The 24,430-nt window shown below is 46.9% G+C and overlaps 1 protein-coding gene across 5 annotated transcripts in view; it reads left to right on the top strand.

The window, feature by feature from the left end:
* Positions 1-24,430, top strand: part of smoc1 (SPARC related modular calcium binding 1) — a 270,261-nt gene that overhangs the window by 94,049 nt on the left and 151,782 nt on the right. For all 5 annotated transcript variants that reach the window (XM_078563172.1, XM_078563171.1, XM_078563170.1 and 2 more), the window contains exon 8: positions 22,745-22,934. In XM_078563172.1, coding sequence (XP_078419298.1) covers positions 22,745-22,934 — 190 coding nt within the window. The remainder of the gene's footprint in view (positions 1-22,744; positions 22,935-24,430) is intronic.

Here is a 24,430-nt window from a genome sequence, read left to right as displayed (position 1 = left end):
CTGCCATATTGGAAGCTTAGGAGGTTGTTTAGCACCTGCACATTGGGCGCTGAATTTCTAGGCCATGCGCTTTCCAGCAGAGTTACTATCTGGCAATGGGGAAGAGTTGCTTTCCTCTCCTCACATCGCCGCACCCCCCTCCACCCCTGCCTCCCGTCCCTCGGTCTATTGGGGCAACTGTACTCATCCCCCTTCTGATTGCAGCGACCTCAGGGGAAAGTGGGAACTGCCCTTGGGACTTTGCACACTGGGCTGTGCACTGCTCCATTCAGCGGTCTGGAGGGATGCAAGCCCTGTGGTGAAGAATTACAAAGTGGCTCGCGTGGTTGGCTCAGGAGTGTGAGAATTGGATCTTGAAGTGATAGAGCCTGAACCATTTTCATTCCAGGTTGGTCAAGGGGGTGGGGGGAGAGAGGGGTGGGAGGGGGGTGGGGGGTTAAGTAGCTGCCGAGTCAAAATAATTTTCTTTGTTTAGCTGAATGGGATTATGTGGAGAAGACACTTGAAGTAAAAGCAGCCGTTGGCTGATTTGTTACAAATTGGTCGACCTAATCCTTCCAATTGTTCTGACTCTGCATTCAGCAGTGGCCTGTCAAAGCAAGTGACTTAAAAAGGCACCAGAGAGCTATTTCCCACCTACAATGGCCTAATTAGTTTAAAATTAGACTTTAAAGAGGAATGAGCACCAAAGCCGATTCACTGCGCAAACCTTGGACTTGGAGTGCTGTGCACAGCTCAGGCCTCCATATTATAAAAAGGACAGAGAGGCACTGGAGAAAGTGCAAAAAAGATTTGTGAGGATGACACCAGAATTGAAAGGCAATAACTATCAGGAGAGGGGCTGGGGCTCTTTTCTCTAGGAAAGAGAAGGCTGAGGGGGGTGAGTTAATAGAGGCCTTTCAAAAGGGTTTGATAGGGTAGACAGAGGATGTTTCCAAAACCAGGGCCAATAAATATAAAGACCGTCACTAATAAATCCAATAAGATGTCAGGAGAAACTTCTATGCCCAGAGAGTGATTAAGTGGAATCTGCTGTTACATGGAGTGGGTGAGCTCAATATCATGGATACATTTAAGGGAAACTAATTAAGTATATGAGGGAGAAAGGAATAGAAGGATATTCTGTCAAGGTGAGATGAAGAGATTTGGGAGAAGGCTCATGTGGAGCATAAACACTCTCGTACACCAGTTGGACTGTTTCTGTGCTATACTTTCTATGTAATTCTATAGAATACTTTAATGTGCAGAGGGAAATATCACTGTAGCTAATGCAATCTAATTAAACAATTCCATTTCTGTGGTGTAATGGCACGGTTCCCTGTAGCTGAGATTGCTGATGTGCAGGCCTGTCAGTATGGCAAATTTCCAATCAATGGAGAGTATTAAGTGGCTGTTAATCACTTCCCTACAGGGATGGAGTAAACCTGGAGTACATTGATCTGTCCTGTGGCTGAGAGCCAAGGCTGATTGCTCTGGTCCGATTCCAATGTCCTGATCAACATTCCTCCCTCAGCCAAACTGGCAAAAGAAGAGATTCATTGGCCATCACCATTTGTGGTTGCTCTATGCACAAAATGACCACCACATTTGTGTACATAACAAACCATCACAATTCACTGTGCAAGGTGAATCTGAGAAATGTTGAGAGATGCTACAAATTTTTTTACAGAAGGACAGAAGGCCAAGTAGCTTCCAAATAAAATAAATACTTTCAGCATGACACAATTTTCTCTCATGTTGTCGCAGGGGCATGTGGACAATTGAAGGAGCTGTGGCTTACTGATATTCACTGTTATATTCACTGAGCCTTTAGGTTAAAGGAGAGTGGGCATTCAGTTCTCGCTCCGTCAGATGGACTGCTAAATATAAAGGAGTCAAGCTTTGGACAAACTGCGACCATAGACCCATGAAAATATTAATTTACCATTGGATTGCGTGTTCTGCATCATTCAGTGGGGAGCTGGTATTATGTTTCTGTCCCCCTTCAGGTTAGAGAGGGCACATTGATCGCTGGATAGAGACAGGCACCTGACCATGCACAAACCTAAATGTGGGAGTATGGCTCCTCTCCTGAGACTAGCTCAGAGGAAGAGTGCATACAAAACCACTGCCTGCTGAACTAGAGCTATGCAGAAAAATGTTACTCAAAAACAGCTCCATCGGACAGGACATGTCGATCGTATGCCTGACACCAGACTCTTGAAGCAACTGCTCTACTTGGAATCTGGTCGCAGCAGGAGACTCCCAGGAGGATAGTGTAAATGCTTTCGGGATGTCCTCAAAGGACCCCTGAAGAGGTCAAACATACCCGTCGACTCACGGGAGACCCTGGCTTATGACTGACCAAAACGGAGAAGGCTCAATTAGGAGGGCAACAAACACATCAGGAGAGACTTTGTCAGTAAGCTGCAGAGGTGAAGTCAAGGTGGCAGAGGAAGGGCACAAACCTCCAAACAACCCATCTGGCCACCCTTTCAAGTGCCACACGTGGAAGACTCTGTAAACCGCGCTTTGGACTTACCAGCCACCTCAGAACCCCTTGAACCAGAGTCATCCTCAATCCCAAGGCACTGCAGAAAATCCTCTTCATTGTGTTTATGGTTATTGGAATCCAGGCTATGTAGATTTTATTTGAGGTGTATTGCTGATGATAGCCCAGAAGGGAAAAACAGTTCAGACCAGTACTCTTATTTCCCAGTTTTTAGTGGTGTTCCATTTAAGGTATACAAGACCAGTTCGGACCAGTATTCTTATTGCCCAGTTTTTACTGGTTTTACCTTCTGGGAATAACTGTTGGTTGCGTTAATAATCTCTACAACCTAGTCATGAACAATAACACCTCAATCAATAACCACCATTGAAAGCAGAAAATGGGTTCATTATTGTTTATCTAGAATAGATTGTATCTTTAGGTGATTTTGGACGAAATAATATTAAGAAGTGTTTGTGATTGGGAAGGAGAATATTCTCAGGAATGTTCTGCATTTTCAGGGTTGGCTGACTGGTCTTCTGCCTGAGATTCACTTCTAAACCAGCCTAGGCTCCTCTCTGCTGGTACAAGTGCCCAAAGCAAACTGAATTACTCATTTCCAAACAGGAAGGATACAAAGCTGCCCAGGGTTTGGTGAAAATTGGCACCAAGTTTGTAAGCTCCTGCCAAGAGGCTGTGTGGACAACCTAGGAAATGGAAGGATTTGCCTTGGTAGAGTAGAACTTGCTTTTGAGGTTGGCACAATAGTGGGGCAGTAGAAATAAAGATTTGCATTTATATAGCACCTTACTTGATCTCAGGAATCCCTGAACCAGTGAAGTACTTTGGAAGTGTAGTTGCTGTTGTAGCTAAGAAACAGAGCACTCATGAACAGCAATGTGACAACAATCAGATAACCTGTTTTCAGTGAAGGAATAATTATAGACAAACTCTCCTTTTTTGAAATAGTGTAATGTGCTCTGATACGCTCACCAAGACTTCAGTTCTAATTTTCCACCTGAAAGGTGTCACCCCACCCCAAACAGTACAGCACTCCCTCAGTACTGCACTGAAATGTCAACCTAGATTTTTGTGTTCAAGTGTCTGGGGTGGTATTTGAACCTACAACCTTCTGACTCAGAGGCACGAGAGCTGACAATCCAGAGCATAGTATGTAGTGCGCTTTATTCTATACCTAGCCTGGGCTGCACGCTAGTTGAAGTATTTTTTTTCCCACATTGGGTATTGAAAAACTGTCCCATTCTCAGCACCGACCATCCTCACTGGCACTGGCACAAAAACTCAAAGCTTATGCCAGAAATCCTCAGGTCACTAACGGTGCCATTTAATCTTTATTTCACAGAATTTGAACCTGTAGCAAGCATATTGTTAGACAGTTTTACTGCAGGGGACGGTAACACCATCTCAGTATGTTTGAAAGGCTTTGGGTGAACATGAATTCCTGAAATGCTAGCCTAGAAAGCCTTCTCGTCCGGGTCTTGCTATGGGCAGGCACAGACGGCTTCAGTATCTAACAGTCGTTTGGTAGTATAGAACTTGAAAATTGCAGAAAAGGGAGACAAAGCTTCTCATCTTGCACTCATTGGGGCAAATGCAAGAATGCCAAATTTCAAAAGATCACAACAGTTTGTACTCCAGGAGAAAAGGGTGCTGGTTGGTTGGCAAGTCGCCTCTGATTGGCCGAGGCGTTGCCATGGAGAAGGCAATGGCGAACTGTAAGCTTCAGTATCTGAGGAGTTGGGAATGGGTCTGACCATTGTGCAGTCAGGACCAGGAGCACCAGCTAGCTTTATTTCCCCCTTGCCTATCTCAGGGCTGTGAGGTTAATTGCCCTGCCCTAACCACCAACCAGCTTAGGCTAGAGACCTTCTTGGTCTGTTTTGTGGGGGGTGGGTGTGGGGGAGCTTGTAGGAATTGATCTGCTGGTGGTTATCACAGCATGTGGTGTTGGGGTCACTACCCTTCCGATCCTGGCAACTCCAGTTTTGTACATGAATCCAGGGCATCACCATTGCCACCCAACTGCATAAACATTACTCCTCCCAAACATGTGGGTGTGCTGGTATTCAGGCTGGCGTTTTGAAATCCAGAAGAAATGAGAAGAAGCGGGACACGGTGCTAATATTCCCGTGCTAACATGTGCAATAGTTACTGGTGCACGGGCAAGGTTTGACTATGGAGTCAGCCTCACATTGATAGGCTGTTGTAACTTTGCGATAGGAAATTACTCCTGTTGAGTCCTACCATTGGACTGGGCTAATGTGATGCTAATTTATGGGGTCCCGCACAGAGGCAGCCCTGTACCAAAACCTCTGTGGCCCCTGTTTGGCGCTCCTATAGAAACACGACCTCAAACTCTGAAGTCCCATAGAAAACAAAGAACCTGAAGCTGTCATTAACTGTCCAAGGTGTAAGTATAGCAATGCTTGTATTCAAAGAGGGGGCTGTGTGTGATCTATAGTCATTTATTTTTTGCCACATTATATCACGGTGCGCTCCATGCAGTGCGGTGATGCAGGCATGGCAGCCATTTTGCGACAGGGACATCCGTCAATCAGCAATGTGATGAACTATTAACTGTTGACTTGAGGGAGGAATGTGGGCCAGGTCAAGCTGACGTTGGGGTGAAAATGGATCTGGGCTCATCTCTGGATCTAGACTTGTCACTGTGCGAGCAAAGGTACCAGAAACAAGAGGTCTGAGGATTAATACAAATTTGGCCGTTTTGCTCCTCCTGTAATCTGGTGGTGAGCGAGACTCTCCAACGGGAGCATCTAATTCATGGGCTGACTGCCTCATCGGCAGCAGTCCTCAGGTAAGGGAGGAGGGTTGGAGCAGGCTTTAAGAGGTGATGGCTGTAGAGTGGGTGGAGCACTCCTGCCCTTGGCTGTACATGAAGGATTTAAAAAAAAATTCAGACTTACTTTTAGCTGGTGTCTGGGAGGATTGCTGAACAGTCCTGAGCAGAGTGCCCTGCTCATTGGAAACTAATTTCTCCAAGGGGTTTTCAACAGCTATTAGGCCCCTCATTAATGTATTCAGGGGATTTAAAGCTTTTTAAAAAATTGGCTACCAATTTGGCATTGGGACCAATTCCTGTGCAGATTTGCCGCAGTCCATCCCATAAATTGGGAGGTTTTGTGCCCATGAAATGGCCACCACATGTACCACTTTTCTGATCTGAGTTAAACATCTTTTTCTCCCTCTCTCCCTTTCCGTCTCTCCCTTTGATTCTCTGTCTGTCTCTCTGACTCTCTGTACCTCTCCTTCTGACTCTCTCCTGCTGACTCTCTTTCCTCTGCTTCTGTGACTTCTTCCCTCTGACTCTCCCTCCCTCTGATTCACTCTCTCTCTCTGACACTCTCACTCTCCCTCTGACTCTCTCCCTCTGATTCACTCTCTCTCTGACACCCCCACTCTCCCTCTGACTCTCTCTCCCTCTCTCTTCCAATTCACTCTCTCCCTCTGACTCTTTCCCCCTGACTCTTCCTCTCTGTTTCACTCTCTTTTTGACACTCCCACTCTTCCTCTGATTCACTCTCTCTCTGACACTCCCACTCTCCCTCTGATTTTCTCCCTCTGATTCACTCTCTCTCTGACACTCCCACTCTCCCTCTGACTCTCTCTCCCTCTCTCTCTTCCAATTCACTCTCTCCCTCTGACTCTTTCCCCCTGACTCTTCCTCCCTCTGTTTCACTCTCTTCCTCCCTCCCTCTGATTCTCTCTCTCTCCTGTCTCTTATGTGGAGAAGGGCACAATTTTTTTTTTTTTTTATTGTAAAAATATACTTTATTCATAAAAATCTTCAATCACATTCAAAACCATTTCAAAAACAACATTACAAGGGTACAATCCAGGTTAAACTTTTACAAAATGTATCACCAGGTGCATCAGTACAAACAATATTACAGTCATTTACAGCCTTTCATTTTGATCTGTACAGCCCGAGGGGCTCTAAACAGTTCCCAGTCTCTCGGTGCGCTGTGGTAGAAAGGTCTTAGACAGCGACCCTTCCCCATTGCGCCTTTGCGGCAGCTGCCCCAAGCTTTAGTGCGTCCCTCAGCACGTAGTCCTGGACTTTGGATTGTGCCAGTCCGCAACAATCGGTCGGGGACAAATCTTTGTGCTGGAAGACCAACAAGTTTCGGGCAGACCAAAGCGCGTCTTTCACCGAGTTGATGATCCTCCAGCTGCAGTTGATGTTTGTCTCGGTGTGTGTCCCTGGGAACAGCCCGTAGAGCACAGAGTCCTGTGTCACAGAACTGCTCGGGATGAACCTCGACAGCAACCACTGCATCTCTCTCCAGACTTTCTTTGCAAAGGCACAATCCACAAGGAGGTGAACAACGGTCTCTTCCCCACCACAGCCACCTCGAGGGCATCGTGCAGAGGGGGTGAGACTCCTGGCGTGTAGGAAGGATCTGACGGGGAGGGCCTTTCTCACCACCAGCCAAGCTACGTCTTGGTGCTTGTTGGAAAGTTCTGGCGATGAGGCATTCTGCCAAATGACTTTGACAGTCTGCTCGGGGAACCATCCCACAGGGTCCACCCTCTCCTTATCCCTCAGGGCCTCTAGGACGTTACGTGCTGACCACTGCCTGATGGACTTGTGGTCAAAGGTGTTTTTCTGCATAAATTTTTCCACCAGGGACAGGTGGTACGGCACGGTCCAACTACTTGGAGCGTTCCGCGGCAGCGTGGCCAGACCCATCCTTCGCAACACCGGGGACAGGTAGAACCTCAGCACGTAGTGACACTTGGTGTTTGCGTACTGAGGGTCTACGCACCGCTTGATGCAGCCGCACACAAAGGTGGCCATCAGTATGAGGGCGATGTTGGGCACGTTTTTTCCCCCTTTATCTAGAGGCTTGTACATCGCGTCCCTGCAGACACGATCCATTTTCGACCTCCAGATAAAGCGGAAGATGGCTCGAGTGATCGCCATCGCGCAGGAGTGTGGAATGGGCCAGACCTGCGCCACGTACAGCAACAGCGAGAGTACCTCACACCTGATGACCAGGTTCTTACCCGCAATGGAGAGGGAGCGTCGCTCCCACATGCCCAGTTTCCTTTTCACCATAGCCACTCGCTCCTTCCAGTTTCTAACGCATGCCCCGGTCCCTCCGAACCATATCCCCAGCACCTTCAGGCCGTCAGCCCTGACAGTGAAGGGGACAAAGGATCGGTCAGCCCACTTCCCAAAGAACATGGCCTCGCTCTTCCCACGATTTACCTTGGCTCCCGAGGCCAGTTCGAACTGGTCGCAGACGTGCATCAGTCTGCGCACCGACAGCGGATCCGAGCAGAAGACGGCGACGTCGTCCATGTACAGGGAGGCTTTTACCTGAATGCCTCCACTGCCTGGGATCGTCACTCCTCTTATGCCCGGATCCTTCCTGATGGACTCGGCAAAGGGTTCTATGCAGCACACAAAAAGGACAGGCGAGAGAGGGCAGCCCTGCCTGACTCCAGATTTAATTGGAAAGCTATCTGTTTCCCACCCATTGATTGAGACTGCGCTACTGATGTTAGTGTAGAGCAGTTGGATCCAATTTCGAATTCCCTCCCCAAAGCCCATTTTGGAGAGCACATCCCCCATGTAGGTGTGCGATATTCTGTCAAAGGCCTTCTCCTGATCCAAGCTGATGAGGCAGGTATCCACACCCCTGTCCTGTACATAGGCAATCGTATCCCTGAGCAGCGCCAGGCTGTCAGAGATCTTCCTGCCTGGCACAGAGCAGGTCTGGTCAGGGTGAATCACCAATTCCAGAGCGGATTTGACCCGGTTGGCGATGACCTTGGACAGAATCTTATAGTCCATATTCAACAGTGAAATGGGTCGCCAATTTCTAATTTCCTCCCTTTCCCCCTTCTGCTTGTAGATGAGGGTGATGATGCCTTTCCTCATGGATTCTGACATGCTGCCGGCCAGGAGCATACTCTCGTACACTTCTAGCAGGTCTGGGCCGATCAAGTCCCACAGAGCCGAATACAACTCCGCCGGCAGGCCGTCGCTTCCGGGGGTTTTACTCTTCTCGAAGGACTCGAGGGCCTTAGTCAGTTCGTCAGGAGTTAGCGGTTTGTCTAGGCTCTCCCGCGTACTGTGGTCTAGGACCTCCGTGATAGAGGACAGGAAGGACTGGGAGGCCGTGCTGTCCGTGGGCTTCACGTCATACAGTCCGGCATAAAAGGATTTGCTGATCCTCAGAATGTCGGACCGTGATGACTTTACTGAGCCGTCTTCTTCCTTCAGGCTGCTGATCACAGAGCGCTCTCTGTGTACCTTTTGGAAGAAGAAACGTGAGCACGTCTCATCCTGCTCCACGGAGCGGACTCTGGAACGGAAGATGATCTTGGAGGCCTCCGAGGCAAAGTGCGAGGCTTGCTGGCCCTTCACCTCTTGGAGCTCCTCCTTGACATCGACCCCCATCGACTGCAGCCGGAGCAGATTCTGCATCTTTTCCTGGAGTCGGGACATTTCCCTCTGTTCCTTTCTAGCTTTCTGGGTGCCTTTGAGGATGAAAAACCTCTTGATGCTTCCCTTGATCACTTCCCACCAGTGTGTCAGGGACTCAAAGAGGGGTTTCACGGTTCTCCAACCTTTGTAATCCCTCTTGAGCTCCTCAATGTTCTCTGGGGTCAGCAGTTGCACATTTAGCTTCCATGCCCCCCTGCCCACCCTCAGGTCTTCCTCCAAGTGGCAGTCCGCCAGTAGGAGGCAGTGGTCAGAGAAGAACACCGGCTTGACCTCGGTGGATCTGACTGTGAATGCACGGGACACAAACAGGAAGTCTATCCTGGAACGAATGGACCCGTCTGGCCGCGACCAGGTGTATCTACGCTGCGCTCCGTCTGCAGGGTTGCTGAAGACGTCGTGCAGCTTGGCATCCTTAACTGTTTCCATCAGGGATCTGGACGTAGCGTCCAATCTGCTTCCGGCCCTGCCGGATCGTCCAGCCGCATCGATGATGCAGTTGAAGTCCCCGCCCAGAATGACCGGCCTGGAGGTCGCCAGCAGCAGTGGGAGCTGCTGAAAAACCTCCAGCCGCTCAGCCCCTTGTGCCGGGCCGTACACGTTAATTAACCGGAGTGGAGCGTTCTTGTACATTACGTCTGCTACCAGGAGTCGCCCGCCCACCACCTCCTTGACCTCGGAGACGGTGAAGTTGCCTCCCCGCAGCAGAATACCCAGGCCGGAGGAACGAGAGTCGTTTCCGCTCGACCAGATCGATGGCCCGTGGGACCACCATCGTGACCATTGCCTGTAGGAGCTGAGGTGCGGTATCGCACACTCCTGCAGAAACAACAGGTCAGCTTTGACCTTGGCTAGGTAGTCCAAGGTCGCAACACATCGCGTAGTAGATTTAATGCTACGCACATTTATGGATACAATCTTTAAACCCATATTAAAGCATTTATTCTCCTACCAAACCCACTGTCTCTGAGAGTCCCAGACCTTTAGTCTGCTCCTTCATACCCGTAGTGAGCTCAAATTCCTTCACTTTGGATGGGCTGAGGTAGATCTCCTTGGCCGTGTTCTGCTCCAGTGGCATCTGGAGGTTCACGTAGTGAGCGGATTTTGAGATGACCTTTGCTGGAGAAGCTTCTCCAAAACTCACCCCCTCTGGGGGGTTGCTGTTCCCGGCTTCCTGGAGCTGGGGTGCGATGATGCCACAATGTCTTAGCACTTATCAAGCACATGAGGAACACAGGGACAGGAGTAGGTTATTTATCTCCTCAGCCTAGGTTAGGTGCTCAAACCCTAAAGTGTGACTAGCAATCAGAACCTTATAAACATTTTATGGTTTATATCTATGGGAACCTTGGTTTAATCACAAAGTGGTTCTTCATTGTCTAAGAATATAAAGTCTCATTAACAGCCTCCTAAACAGAATCCATTCCACTTGCGATATATGAATAAATTGTAAATCTGCATAAACATTTGGCATTCCAAATAATTTACAGGAGAGCAGACTCCTTGCTTAAATACACAAAGAAGTGGGAATTAGGGATATAAACCTTTCAAACTGTGCAGACTATTATTTAGCAGAACACTTGATACATTGCAGATTAACAGACATGGCCTAACCAGTGCTGAATTATAGAACATGAGCACTGTTTATACAGGTGTGATGAGTTGCTCACTGATTTGGTCCACATTTTAACACCCCACAAATAATCTTCTTCCTTTGCTTTGAGAATCAGACTGCCTTTTTTCTTTGTAACTTATTCCCCTCCTCCTCTCTCAAGAGGATGTAACATCAGAGTACAAAATTCCACGTGCCCAGATCGCAAGTGTTGGCAGGCTGTTTGACCACAGCAGGCGTCACTGCTGAGCCCCAGCCCTGTCCTCATCCAGCATCTATAAATATAGTTTTGAGCTGATGCCCCTCGATAAGGGTAAGGCACAGAATGGCTGATTCTCTTTCCCATCCCTAGCTCAGTGACACTGGGGCTAATTGTATTCCCCCACCCCCACTCCCACTGCTATCCAAAGCCCTGGAACTTCCCCCATTTCCAATATTTTCCTTAAAGCAAGCAATGGTGCTTTGCCTGAACCATTCCGTGAAGCAAAGTGTACCATATTTAAAGGCCTGAGTAAAATACATTATCCTGATCTCTGTCCCTTTACTCTCTATCCTCTTTCCTACTTAAAACCTACCTCTTTGAACAAGAATGTTGCTGAAAAGAGAGACATGTTGCCAAAGTTTTTCATGTTGCACTCATCAGGACAAATGCAAGAATGGCAAATTTTAAATGATCACAATAATTTATACTACAGGAGAAAAGGGTGCTGATTGGTTGGCAGGTTGACTCTGATTGGCTGAGGCATTGCTATGGAGAAATAACGGGAAATTATAGGCTCCCCAAGTTTGCAGATTAGCTATAGGCCCTCAAGCCTGTGACTTGGTGTCATGTTTTGTCCTATAATAACTCTGTGAAGTGACTTAGGATGTTTTATTACATTAATGGCACTACATAAATACAAGTGGTTGTTGTTTAGTGACAATTTTAAATGAACGATCCTGTGATTTCCCAGGGAGAGGGAATAGTCTTACTCCATTCATTATCAGAACCCTTAAATAAACCTCTATTAAATATTCTGTTGACCCTCTCTGCATCTAGGGGAAATATTTCCGATACTTCCAGTTTCTTCTTAACCTCGTGGCCCTAGCAACATGCTTTTTTATTATTCTTTCACAGGATGTGGGCGGCGCAGGCTAGGCCAGCATTTATTGCCCATCCCTAATTGCCCTTGAGAAGGTGGTGGTGAGCTGCCTTCTTGAACCACTGCAGTTCCTGTGGTGTAGGGACACACACAGTGCTGTTAGGGAGGGAGGGCTGGTGAATGATCAATGTATGCCTTTCCAAATTGGGAGCCCACAATTGCACACTGTACTTGAACTGCGGCCTAACCATGATCATGTACAAGTTTATCTTAGCTTCCTGTCTCAGCTCAGTGGTTGTACTTGTGCCTCTGAGTCAGATGGTTGTGGGTTCAAGTCTCACCCCAGGAACTTGGGCATGAACTCTAGAGGCTATGACTGCAGCTCGCTGTCTGGGTTCACATATCAAGAACATCTACTCAGGGGTGGTTCTGGTTCTTCTGGAATTGTGTTGCATCCACAAGAGGAATGTGGGATGGTGCAGTTTACTGAAGAAAGTTAGTCCATGTTTCAGGATTTGATCCATTTCATTTTTCCTTTTTACCTTTTCAGCCAGTTCAATCTCTGCAACTTTTGCTGTAAAATTGACTGGCCTACCAGAACCAAATGTCTTACTTTTATCTGTTCCCATTTAATCTCCAATTGTATTCATTTGTGAAGACAGAACAGGTGTAATGTAGTTGGGACTGAACCTGGGTTGGTATTGTGCTCAAAACAGACATTTCCACAGAGTTCAAAGGAATGGGAAGCATAAGGCAATTCTTCCACTCTCCTTCTGCAGCTCCTTTTACCAGGCCTGATGCCCTCGATTTGAAAGATTATTACCAGAATATAGGAGCCTGCCAGCCCACACCAGATACTCACAAAAGCACATGATCTTCCGTTGACCAGAAACTGATCTGGACTAGCCTTAGAAATACTGTGGGCGGAGTTTCCTGTGCCCGCTGGCGTCGGGCGTGCTTGGCGGCGTGAGCGGACAATATGGCGAGAGGGCCAAAAATCGGTTTCACGACGCTGTGAAACCAGTTTGCGATTGTCCGCTCTGCCCGTCAATGGCGGGCTGTATTTCCCACTGTCGGACATCAGGAGCTTCATTGTAATACATCTGCATATCATTATAAACCCCGCTCTCCGGAATCATCCCCTCACACGCTGGACCATCCAAGCATGTTGGCGTGCCACTGTGCATAAGTGTTGTGCACCTGGTGAGCTGCACTTCACTCGGGACTTCGAGGTTTGTCTGCCTACCTGGCTTTGGTCAGCGCTCGCAGTCATCAGCGCCAGGCGTCGCAGGCAGAACCGCATCACTTCTAGGGGGGCTCACGGGCAGGTCTCTACCTACCAGACCAGCTGTAAGTCAGGGGTGGCTCTTCAATGGCTGCAGGGCGAGGGCTTGCTTGGGGAAGGGGGGGTATCCCAGGGTGTGTGTGGGGGCACATGTTGATCTGTGCAAGTGGCGTCAAGATGTTGAGGGCTGAGGAGGCAGCCTCCAGAGGAGATGGGGCCAGATGGAGATGTGAGGGTGTGTGAGAGGGAGTAAGTGGTGATGTCCCTTGAGCTGGCAGTGAGTGAGATGCCAGTGAATGTGTGATGGGCTTGTGAGTGTGTGAGTTTAGAGTGTTGCGATGGTTGCCTTACCCTGGCAGCTCAGTTGAGATCATTTATTCTCTTTCTGTATTGGATGGCCAACCTTTTCCGTGCAGCATTGGCACTGATTACGGCTGCCATCACCTCCCAAGCCGGAGTGGTGAGATTGCTGGATCTCCTGCGGCTGGATTGGGGGTACAGGACATCACTGTGGGTACAGGACATCACGACAGGTACAGGACATCATGGTGGGTACAGGACATCACTGTGGGTACAGGACATCACGGTGGGTACAGGTCCAAAAGGCATTCCAGGGATACGCCACTGAATCAGTGGGGGGCTGCAGTCTTCTTGCCTTTCAGGGCTATGTCTTTTGTGTAGCAGCCCTGGGCTGGAAGCACTGAGGTGTGCGTGTGGCCGCACTTTAAATATGGCACCCGACGTGATTAAGTGGCGAGGTGACGGTGTGGCAGGCAAATGAGAGACTGCCTGCCATTGAAACACCGTGTTTCCCGGGAATGCATGATTAATGAGGCAGGATTAGGATGAAAGAATGTGAAAAGCCGCCATTGCAGATGGCTGGAAAAGCGTTCTTTTTCCCGCCTGCTACCGCACTTAGTGAAAATCTGGGATGATTCCTCCCTGTGGCTACAAGAGCAGGTCAGAGGCTGAGAATTCTGTGGCGAGTAACTCACCTCCAGACTCCCCAAAGCCTGTCCTCCATCTACAAGGCACATGTCAGGAGTGCAATGGAATACTCTCCACTTGCCTGGATGAGTGCAGCTCCAACAATACTCAGGAAGCTTGACACTGTTCAGGACAAAGCTGCCCGCTTGATTGGCACCCCTTCCACAAACATTCACTCCCTCCACCACCGACGCACAGCAGCAGCAGTGTGTACCATCTACAAGATGCACTGCAGGAATTCACCAAGGCTCCTTAGGCAACACCTTCCAAACCCACGACCACTACCATCTAGAAGGACAAGGGCAGCAGATAGATGGGAACACCACCACCTGGAAGTTCCCCTCCAACTCACCATCCTGACTTGGAAATATATCGCCGTTCCTTCACTGTCGCTGGGTCAAAATCCTGGAACTCCCTCCCTAACAGCACTGTGGGTGTACCTACACCACATGGACTGCAGCGGTTCAAGAAGGTGGCTCACCACCACCACCTCAGGGGAAACTAGGGATGGGCAATAAATGCTAGCCCAGCCAGCGATGCCCACATCCTGTGAATGAATAAAAGAAATCTTCAGTCATCAGCATTCACTGAGGGTGTGCTGCACTGTCGGAGGTGCTATCTTTCAGATAAGACATTAAGCGGGGGCCCCATCTCTTAATTGACGTAAATATTATTTTGAAGTAGGTTTCCTGGCCAAAATTTATCTCTCCACCAATGTCACCGAAAACAGATCATCTGCTGATATTATCTACACTGTTGTTCATGAGAGAGACCCTGATTTTGTTGCTGGGTTTCGTACATAACAAATGCGACTAAGTTTCAGAAGCACTTAATTGGCTGTAAAATGCATCCTGAGTTTGTGAAAAGTGCAATATAAATGCAAGGTTTTTTTCCTTTTTTTGTACACTACCACATTTATAAAATCTAAAGTGCTTTTGATACTTTTAACAGCATCTACACAGTTCCAGTTGCTGCTGTGTGAGTGTGTGCGTGTGTGAGTGTTCTGTGTGTCTGTGAAACAACTAATATGGGGCCCTATGTAACTGCATTGACTGAAGTGTTAGATGCAGCGTTAAGCTGTGCCCATTCTGCCGTGACAAAAGTTTGAGCTGAACAGCCCTTGTGCGATTGTTAACTTTCCAAACCCGTCAAATTTATGACCTGAGTTACACTGTGAACTTATTTAAAGCAGCTTTCTTTTTGCCAAATTGTGGTCATGCCCACCTGGAAGTGATTTGAGATTGCCTAAACATAGAAGGTGAATGGGAGGTGGGGAAGAGAGTGCATAAATGAGGGGGGGGAAGAGGGGAGCGGGAGAAAGAGGGAGGGGAGGAAAAGGAGTGGGGGTGCACTTTTGTTTTATTATCCAGTTTAGGTTGAACCCACACCCTCCCCTATCTCTGTAACCTCCTGCAGCTCCACAGCTCCCGTCTGCCCCTGGAACTCTCCAATCCTGTGGCACTGGCGCCTTGTGCATCTCCCATGCTCTTCGCTCCACCATGGGTGGCCTTACCTTCAGCCCTTTAGGCCCCACACTCTGGAATTCTGTCTCTCCTTCTCCTCCATCGACCTTTACAGAAAACCTGCCTCTCTGACCAAACTTTTAACCACCCCTCCTAACGTTTCTTCATCTTTGACTTGCCGTCAAGTTCTTTTTCTAATTATGCCTCAGTGAAGCTCGGTGAGACATTTTTCTACATTAAAGGCACACTATAAACGAAAACTGTTGTGTTGTCTGCAACCAAATTTAAATTGTCTTTCTCGACAAGTTAGGTTACAAAATATTTTTGACTGGGGCACTTAAAATGCATATGGAATTGTGCCATAAAAATAGTTACCATCTATAAATATCAGTTAAAATTTATTACTAACATGACAGAACTTAATTGCTCATGATCTGCTTTAGCCTGCAAGTTTTTCTTCATGAAGACCGCTAAGAGAAGGATTGATTTTGCACAGATACGGGCCATTAATTTCAAATAACCAATGAAACTTTTACAATGGCAATAATTTACAGCAAATCAAGAGGTTTAGGAAAATTATTTACAATGTTTATACATTATCGTTTCCTGAAAAAGCATAATGTAAAAATAAAATATTAATAATATTTCAAGGAGAATGCTTTGAGATATTCATTCAGGCTTCGCCTTTGCCCTTCTTCATCCATTACTCTAGTGTGATCTGACGACAGAAAGGATCTTGTTGAAATAGGTGGTTTTATTGCAAAACCCAATTATATGAAATGCTAAGTCACGAATTATCAGTTCTTAAGACTGGGTTTTGCAATGAAGCTATCTATTCAAGGCTTAGTGTTAATTTTGTTCAGCATGTTGTCTTCAGTCAACTCCAAATATTTTATATGGCCAAATAAATGCCTGTCTCAACCTCCCTGAAATAATTAGGATTTTGTATTTATATTGTCCTCCAATGATTTAGATCCTACGCTGAAGGCCTGAACTCCTATTTACAGGACTATTTAATGTCTGCCATTGAATTGTGAAAATAGTAGATGAATAATTAACTTATTTTTCTGTTACCTGTTCACTCCATTGTGGGGAGTGGGGTGTGGAGAGGAGGGTAGATTCTCTCAGCCTGCTGGATGCGCCAAGTAATAAACCTGTTCACTGTGAAACGGTATAAAATTTCACCATGGCCGATGCACAGAGGAAATGCTCCCCCTTGTCTCAGTCCTTCCCTATCTTGTATTCTGCCACCAGTTTTACCTCCCTTGCTCCGCCTTTGGTGCTCCTCATCACATCTGCTTGTGGATTCTTAGATTGATAGATTTTTGTTTGTAAAGAGTATCAAAGGGTCCGGATCACTGCCAGGTAAATGGACTTGAGGTACTGAATCAACCATAGTCTGATTGAATGACGGAATAGGCTCGAGGGCTGAATGGCCTACTCCCTATATTTCAGTGACTTCTCCACGACAACGATATGGAATAATGATTAGGAGGATTTAACCCTTTCTCAAATTCAAGCATACAGTATGGCTCTTCTTCTTCTCCCAACATGGATCATAGTTCTTCTTCCCATTGTAAGCTCCTATTGTCTCATCCTTTCCCACGTGAACTCCAGAAGTAAGACTGGTTTAATTTGGGGTGGTGCCACCAGTCAATAATAAGCCTTGTCACACAACAACAACTGGCATTAATTTCAAGATATCCCGAGGCACTCTGCAAAAGAATAACAAGAGGAACGGAAGCAGAACTAAAAGAGATAAGTTAGGAAAGGTAACTGAAGACCAAGTCGAGAGAATGGGTTTTGTAAAGGTTTTTACCAGAGGACGGAGAATTTAAGAGGCAAAAGAACCAGCAATTTTGAGAGATTAGGACTGAGACGCCTTATGAAGGGGTGCAAGACCAGGCAATGCGGAGGGCGCTGTAATTGGAGATGGTGGCATTGTGGTAATGTAACTGGTATTAGTAATCCAGAGGCCCAGGCTAATGCTCTGGGGACATGGGTTCAAATCCCACCACGGCAGCTGGTGGAATTTAAATTCAATTAATAAATCTGGCATTGAAAGCTAGTCTCAGCATGACAACTATCATTGATTGTTGTAAAGACCCATCTGGTTCACTCATGCCCTTTAGTGAAGGAAATCTGCTGTCCTTACCTGGTCTGGCCTACATGTGACTTCAGACCCACTGTGATGTAATAGATGCTTAACTGCCCTCTGAAATGGCCTGGCAAGCCACTCAGTTCAAGGGCAATTAGGAAAGGGCAACAAATGCTGGCCTTGCAGTGATGCCAACATACCATGAAAGGGCAAAGAGAAATAAAAGGCTGTAATTGGGGCAACCAAAGGTTTGGAGAGGGAATGTATTGCTGGAGGAGGTTGCAGGAGTAGGAAGTGTTTGGCTGTTGAGGGTTTTCGAAGACGACAGTAAGAATTTTTAATTGAAATGAAAGCAGAAACTGTTGGAAAAACTCAGCAGGTCTGTCAGCATCTGTGGAGAGAGAGTATTGTGCCATAGTGTGTGATCTTCTTTGAAGAAGAGTCATATTAGCCTCGAAACGTTAACTCTGTTTCTCCCTCCACGGATACCCTCAGACCATCTGAGTTTTTCCAGCACTTTTTGTTTTTATTCCAGATTTCCAGCATTTTGCTTTTATTTTAGAATTTTTTTTAATCGGATGAGTTGGGGGTCAGGGTGTGGGCAGCTGTGCTTCAGACGAATAGGAGATTGTAATGTCAGAAAGGAGGGTGTTGGAGTAATTAAGTCTGCGTGACAGAAATGTGACTAGAATTCAAGTGGCGAGAAGCTCAGGTAGAGGCAGAGGTGAGCAATATTTCGGAAGATGTGAGGTGTGAAGCACAGCTGAGTATTGAACCGGGCGTTCAGGTTATGTCAATTCTGTTTAGCCTGGGCCACAGAGGCAGGCGGACCAACCCATAAATCCTCAACAACAGAGTTGAAAATGAAACTGTTGCCTTCCCAAAAAAACATGGATTGTTTTACATGATCCCTCATGGACTCCAGTGAAAACTGCTGGATCCAAGATGGGTCATATCAGGACTAAGATGGTCAAGCAAACTGCTGGAGTGATCATTCAGAAACACCACACCCGCCTTGGCAAGACTTCCACCGATAAGTGCGTCTGCCAGGAGATTAACATCATCCCCAGCAAGGAACTTTGCAACACAATTGTAGAGAATGGGGGTACAAATAATTTTCGATTCATGGAGTCATGAATGGATATTCCCACTGAAGGTCGTTTGACATGCAGGTTGAACAAGCTGTCAAACTCCAGCAGCTTCAGCATCTCCTTGGTATCTGGGTCCACCTCTCCTGATCCAGACCCCCTGGGACATAGTTACCCCCCCTCTCCCGCTCTTCTTCCTCCTCTGACTGGCCCATGCTGCATACGCTTCACTAAGTGTGTCACACACCCTGCAATTTGGTGATGAGTGCTGCCTCTCAACATAAGCTCTAACCAATTGTATTGCTGTGCTGGTGTTAGGTTGATCTAAGGTGACCTACGTGACTATGCCCTGTGTAGCTGAAGTGTTTTAACATTGACAAGTGTGGTGACTTCAGGAATCACACTGCACATTTGTGTTGGTTTATGTTTAATCATCCTCTTTAGTTCCTCTTGTGACGCGCACCATTCCCTCATGACCCATTGCCAGACTTCTTCCACTCTGTTATCAACAATTTCCTTGTTTCCCATGGGGAAGGAAAGGAGCGATGATGTGGTAAAAGAAAGCACAAACAAACTTGTATTTATATAGCACCTTTCACATCCTTAGACAAAAAGCTTTACTTTTTGATTGTGTCACTGTTATGTGGTAGCTATTTTGCACCCAGCAAGACCCCATAGACAACGATGAGGTAAATGAGTAGACAGTCTGTTTCTTAATGATGCCAAGCAGTTAGTAAAGCATACAGCATCCTAAGCTTTCTTAATAAGGGCATAGAGTACAAAAGCAAGGAAATTATGTTAAACTTGTATAGAACACTAGGTTGTCCTCAACTGGAGTATTGCATCCAGCTCTGGGCCCCACACTTTAGGAAGGATATGAAGGCATTAGAGAGGGTGCAGAAAAGATTCACCAGAATAGTTCTAGGGATGAGGAACTTCAGTTATGTAGATTGGAGAAAAAAAAGGTTGAGAGGAGATTTGATAGAGATATTCAAAATCATGAGGGGTCTGGACAGAGCAGGTAGGCAGAAACTGTTCCCGTTGGTGGAAGGATCGAGAACAAGAGGACACAGATTTACGTTAGGAAAGACTCCTTCACACGGCGACTGGTTAGGATCTGGAATGCGCTGCTTGAGAGTGTGGTGGAGGCAGGTTCAATCGAAGTATTCCAAAGGGAATTGGGCTGTTATCTAAAAAAGCAAGAATGTGCAAGGCTACGGGGAGAAGGCAGGGGAATGGCACTGGGTAAGTTGCTCCTTCAGAGAGTAAGCATGACACGACGGGCCGAATGGCCTCCCTCTGTGCTGTAGCCCATCCTGTGATTCTGTGACTCTGCGATTGAGAAGTAAATGTTGGCCAGGACATGGGGAGAATTCTCCTGCTTTCCTTTGATCAGTTCCCCGGAATCTTTTGCATCCACCCGAAAAGGCCTTAACCTAGTGTCAAGATGGTGAAAGGCAGTGAGAAGGCGGAGGGGTGGGTTAACGTTCGTCACAGAATGAGGGGAGATTTTATTGGATTTTCCAGTATCAGAAATTCCTTGCATTTCCACCTCCTGTCACTTTTCTGTCCCAACCTGCGGGTTTTATTTCAATGACTTGTGTTTCCTCTGGTCCAAATACGTTAAAAAGAGAAGTGTTTCTGTGCCAGAACATTTCTTGGCACATGCATGCATGTCCATACATAAGACTCATGTCAAGAAGAATTCTTCCTATGAAGGTTTTGCCCTTTGGACTGATGACGTGACCAAATCGCCTCGTGTGCCTGTGCCCAGCTGCTCGCACTCCAACTGATACTCTACCCCGCAAACGGCTTCTTTATCCATCCCTTCCTCTTGAGTCTGACCTCTAGAGTCTGGAAATTGGCTTGTGGATGTTTCAAACTGATCCCACATTGTCTACAAGTTAACCTCATCCCATCACAGGACCTCTGATTCTTTCATTGCATCCCCTCGCCACCCTCTGTTGAACAGCCAATGACGTTGCTCCTAATCTCTGCCACACTCTCGCCCATGCCCAGTTTTCTTTTTGTGCCCATTTGTGTTCACATTTTGCCTTGGGGTTGCTAATTGTGATTAAATGGATTCCTGGAGGTTTCACCACATGACTTGCCCCCACACTCCAGCCATTAGTCGGCCAACACATCCATCCTTGTGAGGCACTGCCTTCCTACACCAATCAAAAAGAAAAAAGACTCATTACCCAATTGGACGCTGCTTGAATACCAGCCAAACAGCCCTTTTCTCCCCATTTTCAATAATTTTATAGCTGGTAACAAAGAAAATTTTTAAAAACTATCTTTTTTAATGTCCTGATGATTTTTCTCCAGTGTTGCACACAGCAGTGTCCTGGAGATTGACCTTCAATTCCTGGAGACTCCAGGCCAATTCTGGAGGGTTGGTAACCCTATTTTGGCTGCTGCCCTGGACCAGAGCCCATTATTTCTATTTTCCCATTTTTAAAATCTCTAGGCATCTCTCAGGACCCTTCTCGCCTCTCTGTCCTGCCATCTGGTTATGCCACCTTTAATTTCTCCCCTTTCTGACACCTGGCTCCCCCTACCCCTACTGCAAACTATCAGTCCTTCCTATTGTCCATACCCAGGCTTGAACAAGTCCACGGCTACCCCCTTTGCCTCTCTTGGCTTTCATCAGAGCGTCTGTCAAGGAATCACTTGCTGCCCACTTAGAAGTAGCAACCAGCTCCCTGTGTTGTTGACCTTCCCAACCAGTGTGCTGCTGAGGGCTAACCTCAACAGCCTCCCAGCCACACTAACTCACACCTGCCTGCGCAGATGGACATAGAGGACCTCATAGCTCCATTCATGCATTCAAAGCAAGGGAACTCTCCAGGTACCCTGACCAACATTTCACCTCAGGGAACACTGACAAAAGAAGGTCAACAGGTCATTCACCTCATTTACTTTATCCGTTGGCTATAAGGATGTAGCGAGGGCATGAAAGATGGTGAGGGAGAACATGCTGGGTAGAATGAGGAAGAATTCAGCCTGTCTTGGATCATCCTGAACATAACCTTTTTCCTCTATGGTTTTAGAAAGCTACCGCCCCAGTTGTTCGCAGTGCAAATGGAGTCTGGATTTCTGAACCAATCTTGGCTCCTTTTGTTCCATTATCACCACATGAATGAGGCCCCCAGAGTGGTTCTCCTTCTGCCTGTCAAATTAAAAACGCATAATTAATCAGAAACCAGTAATTAAATAGATCCCCTCCCAGTTTACAACACTTCCTTTGGAAGCCCTCCAACGTTTTTATTATAAAGGGTATTTTATCTGTGAAAAGGAGTGCTTTATGTGGTTCTGTTTTCATGAGAGAGCTGTAAACAGTGGAAGTTTAATCACAGCTCCTGGAACCTCACAGAATATTTTAACATTACAATTAACGTTATAATTCATGGTTCCTACTGTATTGAATCTGCATCAGCCAATTATCAGTGAGTTGGCATTGACCTTGCTCTCTTTCTCTGTTTATTTCTCAATCCTTTAATCCCACTGATTAAGGGGAAACACAGTTTGTCCCAGCTGCAGTGCTCACCAAGGTCGCCCATGCCCCAACATTATCAGCTCGCGCTCCTGTCAAGTTTGTGGGTAAACATTTTTGGAACCTAAATGTGTGTCATCAAGTCTGCCCAAGGGAGCACGATGTCCGTCTCCAATAAAAACCTGGGCCTAAATGTTCCTGGGATGTCCCTTTAAGCTGTTTCTAATTAATGTCGCAATGGCATTTTCGAGCCTAACTCTGGGCAAAGAAAATAAATTCCTGTGCTTATATAAAAATGTGTTGGGATTGACATTAGTTTGAGCTAATTGCCCAGTACAGCTGGATAGAGAGAGCTCATATTTCTGTCATTCATTTCTACAGTTGGACCCGATATGCACATTACAGCAAGCCTCCCTGAACTGTGTCACTTTAGAAATCTGAAAAACAATGGACCCATTTCTTCCAGACCCAAAGCACCGAGTATATGCCAATAAAATGTTGTAACCTTTGGAAGGGATAAAAATTAAATTAGCCCGATATGAAAGCTATTTGGCTAAAAGTTCTAAAATAGGATTAAGGTTGGCGGCTGGGACATAAACTTTCGGGGGGGGGAGAAAAAAAAACAATTTTAACAAGCGATTTTTCTCTCTCTGCTTCTTCTCATTAGAAAAACCCTCCTGTGACCAAGAGAGGCAAACGGCTTTGGAGGAAACCCGGCAGTACCCCCGAGATGGCATCTTCATTCCAGAGTGCGCTGGGGCAGGACTCTACAAGCCGGTGCAGTGCCACCAGTCGACCGGGTACTGTTGGTGTGTCCTGGTGGACATTGGCCGCCCGATTCCTGGAACCTCCACCCGGTGAGTGCAGGCTGACTCCTGAGCTAGAAGGGAAGGGGGTGAAAAACTAACTGCAGCCAAGGCAGAGGATCCTCAAGAGAGAGAGAGAGAGAGGCCAAAATATTTAGGATTGCTGCCATTTCCAAAAATAAGATCTTTGGCTGTGTGAAACAGAAATTACAGCCCAAACTCTGAAGGTTGTGCATGTGATGTTCCTTCATTGTAAAACCGGCCCATGTTGAACTTGCAGCCACCTCATGCGATGTGGTGTAGAATGCTTTGATCGGGCATATTTCATTGGGATGTAGTGGGTGACATTGCCATGCCACTGACCAGGCACTTTCTTACCCCTTTTACTGAAGAACTGGTTACGTTGGCACTCAGATCCCCAACAGTGCCAACAACAAGTGAAAGCATTGCCCAATATCCATGGAATAGGATTATCCCCTCTTGAGGGTCCACGGATTTTACGGCCCCGCTGAGGTCAGTGGGCTTTTGAATGGCTCACCGCATTTTCCGGCCCCACCCCCACCCCCACCCCCACCTCCACCCCCACCCCCACCCCCACCTCCACCCCCACCGCCCTTGGAAGCAGATTGGGTTTTCACTGGGGGGATGCCGCAGTAACTTGACAGTCAAAGACAGGTCCGATGTGCCAGTGCTGAGGGTTGTCTTAGCCCTTAGTCGCTAGCGGCACGGTTGCTATCCTTTTAAAAGCTTGAAAACTGAAGCTGACCTTTCCATGAACGGCACAGTCTGTTAGAAAAATAATGGATTACCTGGAGATAGCTAAAAGCCAGCAGCTCAACCTGTGCCCCTCTGCGAGCTTCATCATTGTGGTTTATGCCGAAACAGGAACCTATCAAACAGATACACTTACCCACTGGCAGCCACTGCTTATTATCCATTCGGATATGTGTGTGTGTGTGTGTTGTGTGTGTAAGAGTGTGAGAGAGCGTATGTGAGTGCGTGTGTGTGAAAAAGTATATGTGAGTGAGTATGTGTATGAGAGTGTATGTGAGTGTGTGTGGTGTGAGTGAGTGTGAAAGAGTGTATGTGAGTGAGTGTGTGTGTGAAAGAGTGTATGTGAATGAGTGTATGTGAAAGGGTATGTGAGTGAATGTGTGTGTGTGAGCAAGTGAGTGAGTGTGTGTGGTGTGCATGTGAGCAAGAGTATATGTGAGTGAGTGTGTGTGAAAGATTATGTGAGTGAATGTGTGTGTGAGCAAGTGAGTGAGTGTGCGTGGTGTGTGTGAGAAAGAGTGTATGTGAGTATGTGTGGTGTATGTGTGTGAAAGAGTATGTGAGTGAGTGTGTGAGAAAGAGTGTATGTGAGTGCGTGTGTAAGAGTGTATGTGAGTGAGTGTATGAGTGTGAGAAAGTGTATGTGAGTGAGTGTGTGAGAGTGTATGTGAATGAGTGCGCGTGTGTGAAAGAGCATATGTGAGTCTGTGTGTGTGTGAAAGGATAGATGTGACTGAGTGTGTGTATGAAAGAGTATTTGAGTGAATGTGTGT

The sequence above is a fragment of the Cetorhinus maximus genome, chromosome 18 (assembly GCF_964194155.1).
Source record: "Cetorhinus maximus chromosome 18, sCetMax3.hap1.1, whole genome shotgun sequence".
Taxonomy (NCBI): domain Eukaryota; kingdom Metazoa; phylum Chordata; class Chondrichthyes; order Lamniformes; family Cetorhinidae; genus Cetorhinus; species Cetorhinus maximus.
Note: the sequence above shows the minus strand (reverse complement) of the source record. Positions and strands in the feature narration are given on the sequence as shown.